This window comes from Carex rostrata, chromosome 35 (genome assembly GCF_964058835.1).
Source record: "Carex rostrata chromosome 35, lpCarRost1.2, whole genome shotgun sequence".
Classification (NCBI taxonomy): domain Eukaryota; kingdom Viridiplantae; phylum Streptophyta; class Magnoliopsida; order Poales; family Cyperaceae; genus Carex; species Carex rostrata.
In genome coordinates this window covers 440,312-459,392 of record NC_135952.1, presented here as the reverse complement: position 1 = coordinate 459,392, position 19,081 = coordinate 440,312, and the positions used below count along the sequence as shown (strand labels likewise).

The 19,081-nt window shown below is 35.5% G+C and overlaps 3 protein-coding genes across 5 annotated transcripts; 2 read left to right on the top strand and 1 right to left on the bottom strand.

Moving 5' to 3' along the window:
* Positions 1-1,932: 1,932 nt before the first annotated feature.
* Positions 1,933-4,970, top strand: LOC144549648 (F-box/FBD/LRR-repeat protein At4g00160-like). 2 transcript variants are annotated; one of them, XM_078298419.1, is made up of 4 exons: positions 1,933-2,067; positions 2,923-3,880; positions 4,245-4,400; positions 4,663-4,970. In XM_078298419.1, the coding sequence occupies exons 2-4, from the start codon at positions 2,969-2,971 to the stop codon at positions 4,816-4,818; spliced, it is 1,224 nt and encodes a 407-aa protein (XP_078154545.1). In that variant the 5' UTR covers positions 1,933-2,067; positions 2,923-2,968; the 3' UTR covers positions 4,819-4,970. The 2 variants fall into 2 exon arrangements, with proteins under 2 accessions (XP_078154545.1, XP_078154544.1); XM_078298418.1 differs by having other exon boundaries at positions 4,660-4,970.
* Positions 4,971-5,733: 763 nt separating this feature from the next.
* On the top strand, positions 5,734-12,692 carry LOC144549412 (110 kDa U5 small nuclear ribonucleoprotein component CLO-like). The gene is made up of 11 exons (XM_078298139.1): positions 5,734-6,326; positions 6,959-7,251; positions 7,570-7,638; positions 8,149-9,342; positions 9,775-9,873; positions 9,971-10,129; positions 10,274-10,359; positions 10,731-10,929; positions 11,580-11,690; positions 11,887-12,093; positions 12,420-12,692. Exons 1-11 carry the CDS (start codon positions 5,891-5,893, stop codon positions 12,516-12,518), a joined length of 2,952 nt encoding a protein of 983 aa, XP_078154265.1. The 5' UTR covers positions 5,734-5,890; the 3' UTR covers positions 12,519-12,692.
* A 1,871-nt stretch (positions 12,693-14,563) lies between these two features.
* On the bottom strand, positions 14,564-17,477 carry LOC144549586 (expansin-A16-like). Of its 2 annotated transcripts, none has more exons than XM_078298366.1 (4): positions 17,270-17,477; positions 16,387-16,532; positions 15,857-16,029; positions 14,564-15,029 (listed from the first exon to the last, which is right to left on the bottom strand). In XM_078298366.1, the coding sequence occupies exons 1-4, from the start codon at positions 17,439-17,441 to the stop codon at positions 14,723-14,725; spliced, it is 798 nt and encodes a 265-aa protein (XP_078154492.1). In that variant the 5' UTR covers positions 17,442-17,477; the 3' UTR covers positions 14,564-14,722. The 2 variants fall into 2 exon arrangements, with proteins under 2 accessions (XP_078154492.1, XP_078154491.1); XM_078298365.1 differs by having other exon boundaries at positions 17,255-17,463.
* Between the last annotated feature and the right edge of the window lie 1,604 nt (positions 17,478-19,081).

Below are 19,081 nucleotides of genomic sequence, written 5' to 3'. Positions count from 1 at the left end.
TTAGGAATTTACAAATTATAAATATTTTAACTATTGTAGTATAAACATTCGAAATATCCTCCTTTTATAATGTAAAATTGAACATCTTCTAATAAATTAACTATAAATGAGACATTGTCACTAACTTAATTATTTGAAAGAATAATTATCCACATTAAAATCTGCATATTAATTGATAGCGAAATATTTGCAAATAAAATTGAGGTTGTGCAAACTTTAAAGAATAATTATGCTCACTGTTGGTCATTTGTTTCTATCCAGTGAGTTTATATATCGGCTTATATATATTTTTAGCTAGATAGCCCCACCCTTTCCATCAAGATTAATTATATATAGAGAAATTTTAGAATATTAGTTTATTTGTATAGTGTCTTTTGTGATTTTTCTACAAATATTGTATGTCATTTGTATGGTGCAAAGCTACACCAGAACTAAAAAAAAATGTTAAAGAAAGGGGGGGAAATGAAGATGCTCGTAAAAGCCACAGCATTAATTTGGGAATTCTTTTGGTCTTTTCTTATTATATATTATTTTAATGAATGACAATAGTCACAATACTGTTCGATGTTCAAATGGTTGATAATTTTATCTATTTTTAAACATATGAGTTCGTAAATAATATATTTGTATGTTTTATGCCTTTCTTCTTATCTTTTTTGGTGTTATTAACTTAGTTTGATCAATCGTAGAATGTCTCAATACGTATAAAAAAAAGCATGTGTTTATGTAAAGTTCTTATCACAAACCATAAAAGCAATTTGTGCGTTCAAACCTAGCTACTATATATGTAAACGCATGATATATAGTTGTGATTTAAACACTCAAGTAAATTTCAAGATATATATTGGATAAAATGAATGTATCAAAATTAATTTATAATATTTTTTTGTACCGCTTGATATTATACTAAAATTTGCTTTATATTACTAAAATTTGGCACGCTATATTTAATTTTGGTACTCAATATGCGTTTTAATTTGATTAAACTGACAAATTTGGCCGGTGAGGCTGCCAAATTATTATCATTGTGTATTTTTAGATTATATATTTTCAAATTAACATCCATTACTTGGACTAAATTATTCTATTTTAAGTATAATATTGTCATGATGCTTTTTTTTAAGAGGCTTATCCATGACATGTTATGTCAGATTTATTAAAACCATAATTATTATAGTTAAATGGGTACTTAATTCACATAAATGTAAGTTCGAATTATAGATCAAGTAGAATTGGAGGTGCTCTTTTGAGACCACAAATATTGAGATTTTTTTTCTTTATACTCATCAATTTATCACTATACTCTCTCTTTCTATTTTTTGCACAATCAATGAATAACATAGCTAATTAATAAAGAAAGATACAAGAGAAAATTCTATAATGAGATAAAAGATGCATCTCAAAAGAAAAGTTCAAAAGTTGGGTTTTTATTTAATTTCTTTGATCCATCCTTAATTAGTAACGTAGATACGAAATTAAATTAAATATTTGAATTAGAAAGTTAAGGACGACTTGGATATTTCTAAATTTAATTTTGGAAAACTAGTTATTTTGATGTATAAAGCACTAGATTTATGATTTCATTTTCTCTTAAAAAAAAATATAATATGCGATTATCTATTGGACAAAATTTCAATATATTTTTTACAAGATCTTGAATAAAAACATACAATTAAGCTGATTATATTTATGAAATTATCATACATTCATGAAATTGTAAATGAAATTGCCACCTAAAATTAAAATCGGAATAAAATTAACAACGTAGATGCCCGTGAGTTAATCATTTAATTCTACAAAATATTGGTTGTGAAAAGTAATTTGAAAGTTTAGAGGGGCCAATATGTAATTTTGAAGCTTTTAGGCCAATCCGGCCCACGCTTATAACTCACAGGGCCCTTTAATCATAGTGCAGATCTCAATCGGACGGTCCAGATCTTAACTCGAAACTTGAGTTAATGCAGAGGACACGAATTCTCTCTCTTTGCTCTCTCCGTCTAAAGTTCTAAACCCTTCTGAACTCTTCTCCTCTGCTCGTCTCCCGGATTAGAGCACCGATTCTATCAGGTCTCTTTCTCTTTTTTATCTCTTCCTTTCTTTTTCTCTCTATACTTCGACTTTGAGGTTTTGTTCCTGCCAAGCTAGGGTTCGATTTACGAATATATATTCAAGAATTAATGGTAGTGTGTAGATCGTAGTTGTCTGGCACTTCTAAGTTTGAATCGCCATTGTTGAAGCTTAGTTTCTTCACCTCTCAAGCTATTTCTTCCGTCGGAAGAAGTACACAGTTTTCTGTGCTCAATATTACTAAATACTCCTGACTTGCTTTCCGTACTGACCTAAATTTCACATATATTCTATGAAAACAGTTTTGTACTGATACTGGTACAAAACCTTAAATCCCAAGTGGACGATACACTGCTTTTGCTACTGGTACAAAACCTGGAATCTCAAATTATGAATTTTGTGTTCACAGGGTGTGATCCTGTTTCTCTTTTGCCAGTTTTGGATAGTATGTAAAACTGGTTTGCAGACTTTGTCATCACTATATTTAAAAACAAAAAGGCATGCCATGGCTCTGTTGTTAGTAATAACTTCCATTTTTTATACCTTGAATTTCAGGATAATAAGACAGAGGTTCGATCTAGCTTCAAATCTGACAAATCTGATAGATAGGGCTATTATCAAAATTTCTAATTACATAATTCCAAAACTAATTCTTGCTGGTATTCCAAATGGTAATAATTAATACCTTATGTACGGAACAGTCGTTATAATTTTTTTTACTGGGCCTCTTTTATTTGGTTTTTACTCAAAAATATCTTAGATATGAATCATATCAATTTGATTTGTTTATATATCTATTGATTTAGCTTGAGATAACTTATTGATGGTTTGTGGTTTTCTTACATTTGAATTCAGATATCGTGCAAGTAAAGTGTTTGGTTGAAATTTCCATGACTTGGAAATGATGGAGGGTGGAGATTTTGCCAGAGACAGAATTAGTGGTTTACCAGACCCACTTCTTACCCACATCCTCTCTTTTTTACCAATCGAAGAGGCTGTGTGCACGTGTATATTGGCCAAACGATGGATAAAGGTTTGGGCTTCTTTGCCAGTTCTCATCTTTCTATATGACCCAGTTGATAATCTAACAACAAACGAGTACCGAAAACTTGAAGCTAAGTTTCTACTATTCGTTCGCAGCGTCATTTCCCATCGAGAAAAGATAACCCTGGATACATTCAAACTGACATTGTTAAATGCTGAGAGGGAGGACAGTCTTGGTCATATATTTGAATTTCTTTGTTGTGCTGTCGAGTGTAGGCCCCGCGTATTGTCAATCCAAATCAGTGTTGCTTGCACATTTTTTGACTTGCCTGATTCGATCTGCACATGTACGTCAGTAGAGGACATGTCATTGTGGTTTGTAAATTATGATCCTTTATCTGATGATTATGTTAAACCGAGATCAATAAACCTCCCTTTCCTAAAAAAACTGGAGCTTGGTTGCATGCATCTTCTTGATGATTTAATGAGAATGCTTATATCGGGGTGTCCTATTCTCGAAGAATTAGTTCTGATACAGTGTTGTTTGGAAATGAATTTGATTTCCTCTAATGTGCTGAAGAAGTTGGTACTAAAGGATTGCGTTTTTGGGGGTATGGAGATCTCTTGCCCAGGAGTTGTGTTTCTGAGCATTGAAAAAACTGTACTGGTAGGAGGAGGAATTACATTGAAGAATATGTCATCTCTTACCATGGTTGATATTTTTCTTAAAGATAGTGAATTTGAAGATACCATTGATGACTTGAGGCTTCTCAGTGGCCTTTCAAATGTGACAAGCCTGAAGCTATATATAATATCTCCTGACACTATGGTATTTTCCTTTCTTTTCTGTCAAGTAAAACTTTTGACTTTATCACTTGAAACATAAACTAATTATCAAAAATAAAAATTCATTATCAATTAATTAGTTAGTTAATGAGTTAATTAAGGAAAAGATATAAGGAAGTGACTAAAATAACGATTGGTTGGGTTGGATTCTTCAAACATGCTATCGATCTGTAGGCTATATATTTTAGGGTACCAGATCTGACAATTAACTTCTTTTACTTTGATGCTAGGGCCTAGGATTGATAAAAAGTTGTGTAGGATTTGCAACAGTTTGATTTATTGAATAATTTGTCCGATTTGAAAATCAGATTCCCCCTTTTAATAATCTTTTCTTTTATACTATGTAGAAATTGCTGCAAGCAGATATTCCAAACTGTCCAACCTTAGGAAACTTAAAGAGCTTGGAGCTTGGAGCATTGGATTTCAATTATGACTGGGATTTAGTGGTCTGTCTCCTCCAACATTCATCCAATCTCAAGGACCTCACATTGCATTTCTATCAAGTAGTCTCTCTCTCTCTCTCTAGTGATTTCCTAGTTATAAGCTGGTTTGATGATTGATTTTCAACTAGTCAAGTTAATTCTAAGGAGAGCCTGAATTCCTAATTTGATTAATGAATGAAACAATGGCTGATACAGTCTGGGTCTAGTAAGATGCTTGGGTTTCGGTATCATAACTCTGTTTCATGTAAACCCAAGCTAGACTTTCGGTTACTGTTATCTACCATCTGATTAGTTAACTTTTAATTTTTCGCCACCAAAGCAGAATGAAGAAGAGTTTCAAGGAGAAATTTCATTCCAAGATGAGTACCTTGAAGCAGTGAAGACAATATGCCCGGGGAAGAATGTTAAGTTGGATGAGGAACTGGTTCACAATCAGGATGAGCTATTAGTGACAACAGCAAAGATTATTATCTTGTAAGATTGTTTGACATGTTTGAGAAGGTATCTTTTGTTTTTGGCTTTGTTTAGTATACTTAACATGTGTGCAGCTTGGATTTGACGTTGGATTTCAGTATGTTATTTTGTTTCATAATATGAAATTAAAGTTGCTCATATTTTGAATTTTAACAATATATATGTTGCATAATTTTAATTTTACAATCAAGTACGTTGCTAGACTTTCAGTTTAAAATGTTATTTATTTGCATTCAGCATTTTATCAACAATTTAGCAATGATAAAAGCAGTCAATAATCGGAATTATAAATTTGTACAAGATGCTTTTTCCATGCTTAATTTTCCTTGAGAAACAAAAGCTCATTCCTATGATTCCACACACACCAACGTAAACCACTCGCCATTATTATAAAAAGCCTTATGTTTATATAGTTAATTTGAATTTTGAAAGCAACATCTAGCACATTAGATATTGATTCCCAATTCTTAGTTAAATGACGGTAACAAAAATAAAGTTCTAAAATTCATTGAGATATCTTGTATAGAGAAATATATCTTTTGTTTTAGCGAACGACAATCCAATATATGAAGGCATCGAGCTGCTATTGGAATTTTGGGCCATAGGAAAGTAGTCAAAACCAGGCCGATAGCCTGTCCTGGCAAATACAGACGCAGTTATTTTGGGTTTTCGGCCCAGATATTTGGGCCGAATTATATGCTTCAAAAACTAAACCTCGACTAACCACAAAATCAGGATCCTGAAGACTAGAACCCGCTCAAAGCAGGGTCTGTAACCTCTAAAGTAACTTAAAATTTGTATTTGGATCTGGACCATCTTGCGGCTACTGTCTAGTTAAAATTAACGGGTTACTCTTTATGATTCGTGTGGATTCTGATCGGATGGTCCGGATCGGAAATCAAACTTTAAATTACCTCAGGGGATATGAATTTCCTCAAACCGCACAGCTGCTTCTTCCACCTTCTCCCGAGTCCCGAGCAGTCGAGCAGCAACTAAACCCTATACCCTTTGCTGCGTTACTAGTATTCCTCCAGTGAAAACACTGAAGGCACTAGTTCCTCTCTCAACGCATCGCCATGGATGACTCTATGTACGACGAGTTCGGCAACTATATCGGGCCGGAGCTTGAGTCGGATGCGGAATCCGACTCCGACGCTGGATCCGAACCGGCTTCGCCCTCCCCCTCCGACCGGTCCCCACCTCCACCTCGCTCCAACGCCTTACTCGACGATGACATGGACACTGCTCCTTCTTCCCAAATTGTACTGGCTGAAGATAAGAAGTACTATCCCACAGCTGAGGAAGTTTACGGTGAGGATGTTGAAACCCTAGTGATGGATGAAGATGAGTTGCCTCTGGAGCAAGCGATTATAAAGCCGATTCGAGATATTAAGTTAGAGACAAAGAGTCATACTGCACCCAAAGCACGCATTCCCACTGAGTTTTTACTTGGTCTTGCTTCAAATCCTGCACTTGTTCGGAATGTTGCTCTTGTTGGCCAACTCCAGCATGGTTTGCTTCTTTTTGAATTGATTTTGTTGTCTTCAAAGACAAAATATTGTAATTAGCAGTAAAAAAAAATGTGGGGGTGGGGATGAGAAACTGAGAAAGCCTTAATCATGCATATATTGAATTGTTCAATCAAAGTAGCCATTGTTTCATTTGGAGCCCATTATTGTAATTAGCAGTAAAAAAATTTGTGGGGGTGAGGGGGTGGGGATGAAAAACTGAGAAAGCCTTAATCATGCATATATTGAATTGTTCAATCAAAGTAGCCATTGTTTCATTTGGAGCCCATTATGCATAAATTTCGAAAAAAGCTGTCCTTTTATTTGTTTTTATATAAGTTTTTAGGGGGGGGGGACCGAGAAAGACTTGAACTTACATATATAGCCTCTTGCAACCAAAGAGTGACTTTTTCTCATGGGGGAATTGGCTCAATTCCACTCTTCCACTATTCCAAACATGCCGAACATGATTGGAATTGTATGGAATAGAAGCCTCTTCCCTTTTCCACTCTTCCACTATTCCATGCATTTGCCAAACGGACCCTCTATGCGTATATGGTGTTTCTTTGAATAGTACAAATCGACTTGAAAAGGTGAAACATAACTTGCTTTAAAATTAATTTTGCAATGTAACAGGGAAGACAGTGTTCATGGACATGTTGGTGGAGCAGACGCATGACATAAACACATTCGACTCCACGTCAGAGAAACATGTCAGGTACACTGACACACGGGTTGATGAGCAGGAGCGGCGTGTATCAATCAAGGCTGTTCCCATGTCGCTTGTTCTAGAAGACAGTGCAGGGAAATCTTACCTGTGCAACATCATGGACACTCCAGGACATGTCAATTTCTCTGATGAGATGACTGCAGCGATTAGGCTTGCTGATGGGGCTGTGCTTGTTGTTGATGCTGCTGAGGGCGTCATGGTAATCTCATTTGTTTACTACCTAATTAATATTTTGCACTTAAACGTTAGATTTTTTGTCATGATAAGGGGCCATTATAGCCTGAATTGTTTTGGATGCACAATTCAATAACAAAAAAAATGCATATTAATACCACTGACACATGTTTGCTGTTCTTGTGGATTTGCATTTGCCTAGAATGGCTGCTTGATAAGCCCCGAGATTTACTTTTGATATTATTATGCTGGCGTGTACCGAGTTGCAGAGACATAAGCTAGTTATTTTAACATACATTGCCATGTGAATTTTATATTTGGTTTCTTTCATTTTGTTGATTAGGTAAACACTGAGAGAGCTATACGCCATGCAATCCAAGAAAGACTACCGATTGTGGTTGTGATCAATAAGGTTAACTATTATTTCTTTTTAGATTCTTCCTGTTTTATATCCAGTCACATGGCACATGGACATGTTTTCTAATTCATTGTGGCCTTTTCTAGATATAAATTTGGAGTATACAAATATCCTCTAGCTTTCAGGTTGGAGAAAGTTTCATTTCATTCATGGTTTTAACTAACGTTGCTTCTTTGTTTTGTCAGTATTTTGCCACTTGTACTGTTGGAGAAATTAAAAAGTTCTTTTGTATTATTTAACACGATTAGCTAGACATTTAATAATATAGTTATAGTTTAGATCAAGTTTGCCTAAGGTATTATCTGAAATATAGATGGTAGATACTATGCAATTTTGCTTAGGATTATATTCAACATTGAAACTGTAGATTTTAATAAAGTGATAGGGTTTTTTGGATTTTTCCGAGAAAAACGTTAGAAATTTTCTACTGCACTGCCTTTAGTCTCTAGGGCTTTTTTGCAAACTTATCTATAAATTAATTGCATATACTGTATCCTGCCTCAGGTTGACAGGCTTATAACTGAGCTGAAGCTACCACCTAATGATGCCTATTTCAAGCTACGTCACACACTAGAGGTCATAAATGATTTAATTACCTCATTCTCCACATCTGTTGGTGGGCCTCAGCTTGTGGACCCAGCCTTAGGTAATGTCTGCTTTGCTAGTGGCAGTGCCGGTTGGTCTTTTACTCTTCAATCTTTTGCCAAGCTCTATGTAAGCCTTCATGGGATTGCTTTTGATTCTGACAAGTTTGCATCTCGCCTCTGGGGAGACCTTTACTATCACCCAGACTCTAGAGCCTTCAGGAAGAAGCCCCCAAAGGAAGGGGCAAACCGATCATTTGTCGAGTTCATCCTTGAGCCACTTTACAAGATCTATAGTCAGGTGGTAGGAGAACACAAGAAAAGTCTAGAGACCACACTTTTTGAGTTGGGGGTCACATTAAATAACTCAGCATATAAGCTGAATGTTCAGCCGCTTCTTAGGCTTGCATGTAGCTCTATTTTTGGTAATGCTTCTGGTTTTACCGACATGCTGGTAAGACACATACCATCAGCCAAACAAGCGGCTTCTACAAAGGTGGAGCATCTTTACACAGGCCCGCTTGACTCATCGGTTGGACTTTCCATGAAAACTTGTGACCCGAACGGTCCATTAATGGTTAACATCACCAAGTTGTACCCAAAAGCAGACTGTACCGTATTTGATGCTTTTGGCCGGGTTTACAGTGGTACTATACAAACCGGCCAAACTGTTAGAGTTCTCGGCGAAGGTTATTCACCTGATGATGAAGAGGATATGACTGTGAAGGAGGTGACTAAGCTATGGGTGTACCAGGCTCGGTATCGGATACCAATTAGCAAAGCCCTTGCTGGGTCATGGGTTTTAATAGAAGGGGTCGATGCCTCTATCATGAAAACCGCAACAATTTGCCCCCTGAACATGCATGAGGATGTATACATATTTAGGCCATTAAAGTTTAACACATTACCAGTGGTGAAAATTGCTGCTGAGCCGTTAAATCCTAGTGAGTTGCCAAAAATGGTGGAGGGGTTGAGAAAGATAAGTAAGAGTTATCCATTGGCTGTTACTAAGGTTGAGGAGTCAGGGGAGCATACTATACTTGGTACCGGCGAACTTTATTTGGATTCTATTATGAGGGATCTTCGAGAGCTATATTCTGAAGTTGAAGTCAAGGTAAAAGTTATATTATTATTACTATAGCATAGTATTAAATTTGATCCATGACTGGAATTTTCTTACCAATCAAAGTTCTTGGTATGAATCATCAAAGCATTTTGAAATTTACAGACTTCAGCACTGTAGTCCATTTTCTTTGTGTGGTTATTTATTTTGTATTTTAATACTTTATTGATATGCTTTACTATTATTAAGTTGTGTAGTTGTTGGCAAATGATTAGTACCCCTAGTGACCACTGCAGAATTTACACAGTTAATTTCTCTAGAGTAAGAAAATGGGTAAAGTGCTTCCGTAAATGTCATAAAATGAAGATTTTGTTGGATTAGGTTGGACAGTATAACCAACAGGCCCTAATAGTCATACCAATATGCAGATGTGATTAAATTTGTTTCAACTATTGCATTTTTTTTAAATATTTGTTATTACAGGTGGCGGATCCTGTTGTCACATTCTGCGAAACAGTTGTTGATACGTCATCCATGAAGTGCTTTGCCGAAACACCTAACAAAAAGAATAAAATTACCATGGTGCATCTCTATGCCTTTTTTCCCATACCTTTTTTTTTAACCATATTTCAGCATTTATCCTCTGTGATTGTTATTAAAATATGAGATATACATACAGGTAGCAGAGCCTCTAGAGAAAGGGTTATCAGAGGATATTGAAAACAGTGTAGTATGCATTGACTGGAAGCAGAAAGATATAAGTGACTTCTTCCAGAAGAGGTATGACTGGGACGTGCTCTCGGCAAGGTCAATTTGGGCATTTGGACCTGATAAGCAGGTATGGATAAATTCATGTTTTTCTTGTGATAAAATGAGACCTGGCTGTTAATATTTGCTTGAAAAGCTCCTTGTTCTTTCTTATCAATTAGTATACAAAGTAGTTAGCAATCCATATTAATATGCCTTTGTGCAATGTTTTCAGGGCCCTAACATTTTAATGGATGATACTTTGCCGAGTGAGGTTGACAAGCATTTGCTGAGTGCAGTCAAGGACTCCATTGTTCAGGGGTGAGATTATTTTCTTTCACAGATGCTTTTAGAAAACTAATGGCGCATTGTAATAAACCCCAGTTGCTGCCAAATCTGTTTTTCAAACACTTGGGTTATTGCAGATATCGGAAGTCATAGTCAACTTTCATAAAATTAACCTATTTGGTAATGTTTATCAAAAGTAAAAAACTGCCTCCCTGATATTTTAGTGAAGTGTCATTTCATACCAAAACATCTATTGGCAAAAAGTTATTATTTATTATTATTTTTTTTTTTTGCAATAACTGTCTGAATAAAAATAAATTAAGCTCCATTTATTTGAAGTGCCTATGTCGCAGTAGTTTATTTTCTCTTATTTTGTTAACCTTGTTTTGTTGCTAATCTGACAGATTCCAGTGGGGCGCGAGAGAGGGTCCTCTGTGCGACGAGCCAATAAGGAACGTGAAGTTTAAGATACTAAATGCTACATTAGCCCAGGAGCCATTGCACAGAGGAGGTGGCCAGATCATACCCACTGCACGCCGTGTTGTCTATTCTGCTTTTCTAATGGCCAATCCACGGCTTATGGAGCCTGTTTATTACATTGAGGTTTGTTAATCTTTTATCATTATTCTTGTATAACTTATAATCTAATTCTGCAATACCCAATGTATTTGTTGAAACTTGGAACTATTGACCTTCAGGGGCTGAAATAGAAAATTTAGATTGGGGGGATGAAACGTAAAAATGCATAATGTGTTGTCACTGGGATTTACCCAAATCTCCGCACATTTGATATTTTATGAGGGGGGCTGTATTATATAAAAACTAAAAAAAACTAAACGAAATTTCAATTAAATTTCTATACACATGATGAAAATTTTAAAATCATGGGGGTTTCCTAAGCACCACCTATACTACCTTAAGATCCACCCTGTTGACCTTCTTGACACTAGCATTTACTTGGCTTACCTAGGCATTTTGGTCTGTTAAAGAAAATTTAGTTCACTGTTCATTTATTGGAAGAAAAGATCAATCAATTTGAAACATTATACAAATAAACGTTAAGAAGATTTAAAAAAAGAAAGGTGAGTTTCCACTTTTTGACTGACTGAGGCTTCTGTCTTTGATCTGGTTCTCTTCAATTATAATTATATTTCGTGCAGTTGCTTGGGAGAGTAGGGGTCTACATGAAAATTATTTCTAATATTTTGGTACTTGATGGCTATTTTACATTTTTTCATAACGGGATTTTACAGATCCAAACTCCAATTGATTGTGTCTCTGCAATATATACGGTATTGTCTAAAAGGCGTGGGCATGTTACTGCAGATATACCGAAGCCTGGCACACCCATATATATTATCAAGGTGAGAGTATATTTATTTCAGAAGTGTTATTTAGTTATTTTGCTCAACTAGTGATGACGGGGCACTCTGATATTTGGATGCAAGTTTAATTATGGCATACTGTTTTTCATAGCTTCAACTTTAGAGGAAAAAAAAAAGCATGAGGTGCTTCTCTTTAATTAAACTCATGGTGGTTCAATTTATGTTTTGATTTCAGGCATTTTTACCAGTGATAGAATCTTTTGGGTTTGAAACCGATCTTCGATACCACACCCAGGGACAGGCATTCTGTCTATCAGTATTCGACCACTGGGCTATTGTACCAGGTGACCCACTTGATAAGAGTATTGTTCTTCGGCCACTGGAGCCTGCACCAATGCAGCATCTGGCGCGTGAATTCATGGTCAAAACAAGACGCCGCAAGGTAATTGCTTTTAGATAAATTGGGCTATTTTAAGTATAGTATCACCTGTCCCCTATAATAGTTGGGATATTATTGCTTAGAAACTTAATAAAGAAATAGTACTCTAGTAGGTACAAATACTAAAGGAGATATATTTATTATGTTTTCTTTTTGTTAGTGAGAATTAAATGTTTAGGCCGCACCGCCGCACTGTGTTTGTGGTGCAAAACCTAATTGAGATACCAGTAGAGCCAAGGAACATGATTTTCTTAGCTTTAAATGTTGGCCTCTTTATAAGGTTGGATTTCTAAATTATTTTTCATTTTTTTCTTCTCATCTTATAACAGGGTATGAGTGAGGATGTGAGCATAAACAAATTCTTTGATGAGGCTATGGTTAACGAGCTCGCACAACAAGCCGCTGACCTGCACCTTCAGATGATGTGACCTTGTACTAGTTTATATATTTTTTTCAGACACTACTTGCCAATTTTGTATGGTAGACTGTCGTGTGATTCAGAAATTTATCAGATTGTAGGAGGGGACAAGTGTAACTTATTTCTCTTTTACTTTATGCGATACAATGTATTATTAGGCTTTAGAGTAGAGGTGTGTGAAAAAGTTGGGTAGGGCAATGCACATTCTAAGATTGGTTCAATTAGAGGGTAAAAGAGCTGAAAGCAGGATAGATATTTACATGCTAATCTGGTCAATGTAGAAGACGGGTTATCGTAGGCACTGTATACCTGTACTGTGCTCTCGATTAACCGTATAAAATATCGAGTGAGGCTATGGTAATACACATATTACAGATCTACCCGTATTATGGATCCATATCTCAAAATTTAAAGTTCAGACATTTGATCTGAATCAGCAAACATAATCTCCATATGAAAATTTATTTGTAGGCCAAAATTTACATTTTGTAGAGATTTTAGATTTATTTAGATAGGTTGAAAATTACTTGCTTTGGATTAGGGGTGTAAACGATCGGATACGGATCGGATAGTGGTCTTACCGTATCCGTATCCGTTATAATTTTTCGGATACGGATACGGATCGGATATCGGACAGATACGGATATTTTTCATAATTAGCTTGTTAGTTACAAAACATCTATTATATTGTTAAAATATTAGTCACTAATTATGTCATAGTGTTATATTGTTCATCAAAATATATATCTATATACAATTTAATAAATTATTCGTACAATATGCAATTTAATAAATCAATTTAAAAACATATATCATATTTGTTGTGGTTTAAAGTATAAACGGTCGGATACAGATAGTAAAATGCCTTACCGTATGCGTATCCGTTATAATTTTTCAGATACGGATATGGATAGTCTCGGATACGGATACGGATCGGATAATTTAAGTACTTTTCCGGATTCGGATTCGGACGAAATCGGATATTATCCAATCCGTTTACACCCCTACTTTGGATGGTCCAGGATATTCAATACTTTGGATGGTCCAGGATATTCAAATCAAGTGATTTTCTACATAATCTTAAAAATAGCAAAAGGTTCTTAAAAAATGTAAAATTTATTTTTGAAAGTACATTTTCTTCACTTGTTGAAGGTTGAGATCAACCGTTTAAATCTTAAAATCGAAGATATGAGTATACTGTGGGCCACTGTGTAATATACTACCATACTAGTTAAATACAAAAGACAAATGTTCCCTAAGAAAATAATGATTATCAACAAACAAAATAAATAAACTAATAAAATTGAGAACATGCTTTTATTAAATGAAACAGGTACTGATACTGGTCCTGCAAGGAGGACCTACTGATTGCTGGTGCGGATCATCATTCAGCACTGTAATTGCTGCACGATCATTTCCATAAAGAACCCTATCTAACATGCGTTCTTGCAATTTTAAAATTTGGTATTATATTCGTCATGTATTACATGCGTCACCATGTCTATGTTTTCAGTGGCTCTCTTGAGCGAGTGTACATCACAGTAACAAGATTTGTGAATAATTCGAATTTAAGCTGTTGACATATCAATATGGTTTGTTTTTCCGAATATTTTTTAATTGCAAATTATTTGCAATTCTTTTTTTTTACTCTTAATATATAATTTCAAACTATGTCCGAATCATGATTTTTTTACTACCGAACTTTTTCCGAATCATTAAATTATCACTGTGGTGTATATCGCCTGATATAACTGAACTTCTAATTTAATCTTAAAATCAGTGTTAAAATTGTTGACAGTGCGTGCCAATTTCGATGCTCAGGGATGTATTAATAGAAAATTGGTTTCTTTGAGATTCGTGCTTTGGAAATCTGAACGGTCTGAATTCTTCAAAAATCAATCAAAACTTTTTGAGATATCTCATAGAATATAAATTCCGCTTTGGCCCGCTATACATATTTGTCCTGAAGTCCTGATGCATTGCTATTTGCAAGTTCAACAGAAAGCAAATATAGGAGACTACATATTCTCACTAAGTAAATCTAGGGTTCCTAAATTTGAGAAAAAAAAAAAAGTTTCTTTCATGGATAATTTACAATTTTCAAAAATACTCCACAAGGGTCCCTAAAAAATAATTTTTTTGCAGGGTACACAGAACAACACTTAGAGATTTTCACAAGGGTCCCGAAAAAAATTGTTTTACCATCTATTACTATCATACAAATTGTTTTCCCTCGAATGTTTGGAGAAATTGCCAAGTAGAAGGCGCCACATGATAAGATGTGACGGTTCCACCACCTCTGGTAGTGACTTCAAAGGAGAGCGGCTGGTCCCACAAGTCAGCATCACACTGCCATATCTGGCCCCAGTTTCTGCCCATTGAGATCCAGCCAGTCTTCGACCCCTTTACTTTCACAGCCGTAATTTCACCATCGGAACCAACATTGGTTATTAACACTTGGTGAAAATAGGCGCTTCCGGTCACAGTGAACCTCATGCCGCCCGTTCTCTGGCATTTTACCCTGCAATTATATTCCGTAACAGTATGTTTCAGACAAGAACTGATCAGAGGTTTGGTTGGCCAAACAATTAATATGATAGGGGCAAAACAGTCTTTTATTATGGAGTTTCAACAAACTAAAAGAACGATTAAATTCAAATAATTGGAGGAAAATAATTTTCTGATTGTAGTCTATATTTACAATGACTTAAAAAGGTAATTCATGGCCTCTACCTATAGAAGCTAGTATTGTTTCAAGATGTAGGGAAAATAATTGGAGTTTGTTTATTAAACCCCAGAACTTCACATTTCTCATAATAATTCAGGTTAGGGGTGTTCATATGGTCGGTTCGATCAAAATCAAATTAAAATAGTCAAACCAAAATTGTATTTGGTTCTTATAAACCTTACCGAACCAACAAAATAACAACCGAACCAAAAAACACCGAAGTAAATTTCAGTTTATTTGGTTGAACCGAAATAAGAAAGATTAAATTGCAAAAGGTCAAAACTCAATACATACACAAATATATATCATAGAAACAAATATCGAGATATACATCGGTCCAACCGAAACTAAGAGAGATTAAACCGATCCAATTATAAAAAAACCGAAGTAATTCAAAAATTCAAATGAACCAAACCATTGACGGTTCGGTTGGAAACCAAAAAAATCAGATCCAATGAACACCCTAATTGAGGTTACATGCAGGAATTTGCGTATAACCAGTTTACTCCTTTAAGGCGCTCCGGTATAAACTTTAAATCTGAACTCTTTGAATAATAAAACTCAGTCCATCAAAATTAAGATTTTGCACATAGAATGAAAGTATGAATCAAATCATGTACCTTCGGTATTGAACAGGTACAACGTCAGCTATTGTTTTTGCAATGCCAGCAAAAGCAGCAACTGACATCTCAAAGTGCTCCCTTGGGAAATTGCACCAACCTCCATCTTCATCCGGCAAAGCCCAATTTGGTGCACAGAAATCAGTAGCCGTGACAACAATTGACGGACTTCCCTGCAAATATGCTCAAGTTAGCTTATGTTGCTTTATTTTTTATATTTTTATATTTTTCAGTTCTTAATACAAGTAAATTTTGTAATGGTTTAATATGACCTTTTTCAAATTCTTTCTTTTGCATTTTGGAGTTAAGATCCTTAAATTAGAAGTTCTGTTAACCTATCTTAACAGAGCAATTTTGGCTTCATGCAGTGAACAGATTATATTATCAAAACTACACTGGATATGATTCGTGCACTGCATGAAGCCAAAACTGCTCTGTTAAATCTTTAAGCTCAAGCAGGATATACAAATTCCAGCATCCAAAACTGGTGTGACAGTAAAAAATTCACTATTGATTCTGACAAACCATACCTGTAAGCACCAGTGAATGTGGTCAACACACCGAATCTCAAAGCATACTCCACAAGCACCGCCTCTACCAAACAAGGCACTGCTCAGCCCAGTTGTGTCTCTCCCGTAACCCGCTTCGTCCAAGTTTCCATATCCACATGCACCACCTTAGCACAAGGCATTTTGTTGAATAGATTAGCTAACATGTGTACTGTAAAAATCATCACACATTCACACTATTACAGTATGGTTTCCTTATTTTTTCTTTCTTCCTTTATTTTTTTTGTGTGTGTGTGTGTGTGTGTGTGTGGGGGGGGGGGGCGGGGGGGGGATGGGGGATGGGGTGAATTTTATGTATGCCCCCTCAGAACCTTTGAAATTCCTTATTTGCCCCTCTAACATTCATAATAACACTTTTACCCTTCTAAATATCAAAAACCACAAAATTTACCCAAAAACTCAAAATTTTTAAAGTTCCCATTTTACCCTTTATTACAAAAATAAAAAATATGTAACCTCTTTAACATAAATAAATATGATACAAATTTTAGAGGGCGAGGGGAATACATAATTTCATGGTTTTTGAGGGGTATACATGATGAAATTCCTCCTTTTTATTTTAAATTTTTTGAAGGTGTACCAGTAACATTTGCCATTCTTACTAGAAATGCAGGATATTTCTCGATTACATACATATGAAAATGTGTTGTTTTTTCTACAGAAAAAAAAACAAAAAAAATCTGAAATCTCATCTCTCCTATTATAAAACCATTGAACAACCACTTCTTCAAGTACACTGAATTTTTGCTTTTTTAAAGGAGCAACAATTTTGGGTTTTCAGCATGTAAAAAAAAAAAAGATTTATAAAATTGAAATAAACATAGAAAACCTTGTACAATGGTACCAGTAACACTAGAGAGCTGATTCTCTTTAACATAAGTCGCTGTAGCTGATCGCCATTCTACGATTTCATTAGCAATATCTCCCATTTCGATTTCCCCTTTTGCCAAACCAGAATTAAACAGATAAAACAAGAACACAGAAAACAGAGAGATTTTGGTTTGTAGTGAAATCATCTCTCTTGTGCTTCTTGGTTGAGGGAAGAAAGAGAGAAAGAGACGCTCTTTCTAAGCGGCGCACAACTGCTTTTTGTATCTTTCCGAGACATTTTGGGTAAATATTTTAACAGAGTAGTTCTCACTTTATGCAGCATACGAACTTTAGAACCAAAACAGCACTTTGTTCGCTTCATGCGCTGCATTGAACTAAAACTACTCTGTTAATATAATTACCCGACATTTTGATGAATTCATACCCCTACAGTAACTCAATCTTTGAGTTTAGATCTATACCGTCAGAATTGTTTTGGCACGAATATTAAAGGGTCCAAATTCAAACTCAAAATTTGTGTTACTGCAGAGTACGGGACACCTTTTTTGAGACAGTTTGATTTGATCGGGGATAGTGGAAAAATATAGTACTCTCTTGCAATGAGTACCCGCGTGCTCTGTTATTAGGAAATTGCAAATTGGTACAATTTTAAAGATTGCCCCACTAAAAAGGCGCTTTAGGTCAAGTTATAACTGTTAAATTTAATATATGTACTTGGTAAGCATGTGTGCCTCAATAAGTAGAAAACTGGATGCTTGGTTTTGAAGTAATTAGGTTTTTTAAAAATATATATCAACAAATAATTAAAATATGGGGCATTACATTTTGAATTCGGATCATCTCCGGTACTGTAAAAAATAATCTATTAAAATTAGTAGATTCGGACTGTTCTTTTAACCTGGCACAAATCTTAAGGCCATGCTACAGACGGGGGGTAGAAATTTCTTCATTAAAGGGAAGGAACGGGAACGAAGGGGAAGAAGAGAAGAACGCGGTCGGCCCACGTCGTGACCTTGCTCCAGAGGAAAGTAATCAGAGAGGGAAGGGGAGGAACGCGCTACTGTGGCGAGGGTAAGCCGCTGTGCAAAGCTCCAAAATTCGTAACCCTCAAATCAGAGTGTAGGATTTACTGTAGTGAGAAAAACAGCGCTCGAGCTCTTCCTTCCCCTTCCTATGAGCACTGCATTTGTAGAGCACATCTTAAAGAGAGTCCCTACATTTTCAGTAGACATCGAATTGAGTTAAGTCTAACTGAGAATAAATCTGAACCGTAAAATTATGAGTCTCACTTTAATACCTGATAAGATACTAGTCAAATCATTTTGATGTTTTAGTGTGTTAGACAATGATGATCTTTAGAGATTTAAAAAAAAGAAAAAATTGCATGAATAACAGAGGTTACTGGTAATGTTTTTTTAAAATATCTTAAAAGAATTGCAAAACATGGTTGGTCAATGGTGAGTGGTGAGTCTGGTGACATAGTCAAAGACAAAGGACTTTCTGGAAAAGGTTGTGTTATGCCATTGGCTTTTACTGGGATTTGCTAATTTGGCTGTATTGGGGATTTTCTGCGGCCTTTACAAAACTATCACGCGTGCAGGATTCCTCAGCTAACCAGCCGATAGTACAGTGACAAGATACCCAAATTATACCCGAATAATTCTTTTTTGGAGTGATGCCGAACCGAATGCCGAATTATTCAGTTGACCGAACTTTGACCGAATTAAACCTGAATAATTCCCGAATTTTATGAACTTTTCCCGAATTTCCCGAATTATTCATTAATTTTTTCCGAATTTTTTCCCAGAACAATTATTTTTTTGCT

Bases quoted from the DNA above. Each gene is read 5' to 3' on its own strand.
- LOC144549648 (XM_078298418.1), top strand. From the start codon at position 2,969: ATGATGGAGGGTGGAGATTTTGCCAGAGACAGAATTAGTGGTTTACCA. The intron at 3,881-4,244 runs GTATTTTCCTTT...TATACTATGTAG, and splicing joins TAATATCTCCTGACACTATG to AAATTGCTGCAAGCAGATAT. The intron at 4,401-4,659 runs GTAGTCTCTCTC...TCGCCACCAAAG, and splicing joins TCACATTGCATTTCTATCAA to CAGAATGAAGAAGAGTTTCA.
- LOC144549412 (XM_078298139.1), top strand. From the start codon at position 5,891: ATGGATGACTCTATGTACGACGAGTTCGGCAACTATATCGGGCCGGAG. The intron at 6,327-6,958 runs GTTTGCTTCTTT...GCAATGTAACAG, and splicing joins TGTTGGCCAACTCCAGCATG to GGAAGACAGTGTTCATGGAC. The intron at 7,252-7,569 runs GTAATCTCATTT...TTTGTTGATTAG, and splicing joins ATGCTGCTGAGGGCGTCATG to GTAAACACTGAGAGAGCTAT.
- LOC144549586 (XM_078298365.1), bottom strand. From the start codon at position 17,441: ATGATTTCACTACAAACCAAAATCTCTCTGTTTTCTGTGTTCTTGTTT. The intron at 16,533-17,254 runs GTTTTCTATGTT...CCTTGTGCTAAG, and splicing joins TACTGGTACCATTGTACAAG to GTGGTGCATGTGGATATGGA. The intron at 16,030-16,386 runs GTATGGTTTGTC...GCATATTTGCAG, and splicing joins ACATTCACTGGTGCTTACAG to GGAAGTCCGTCAATTGTTGT.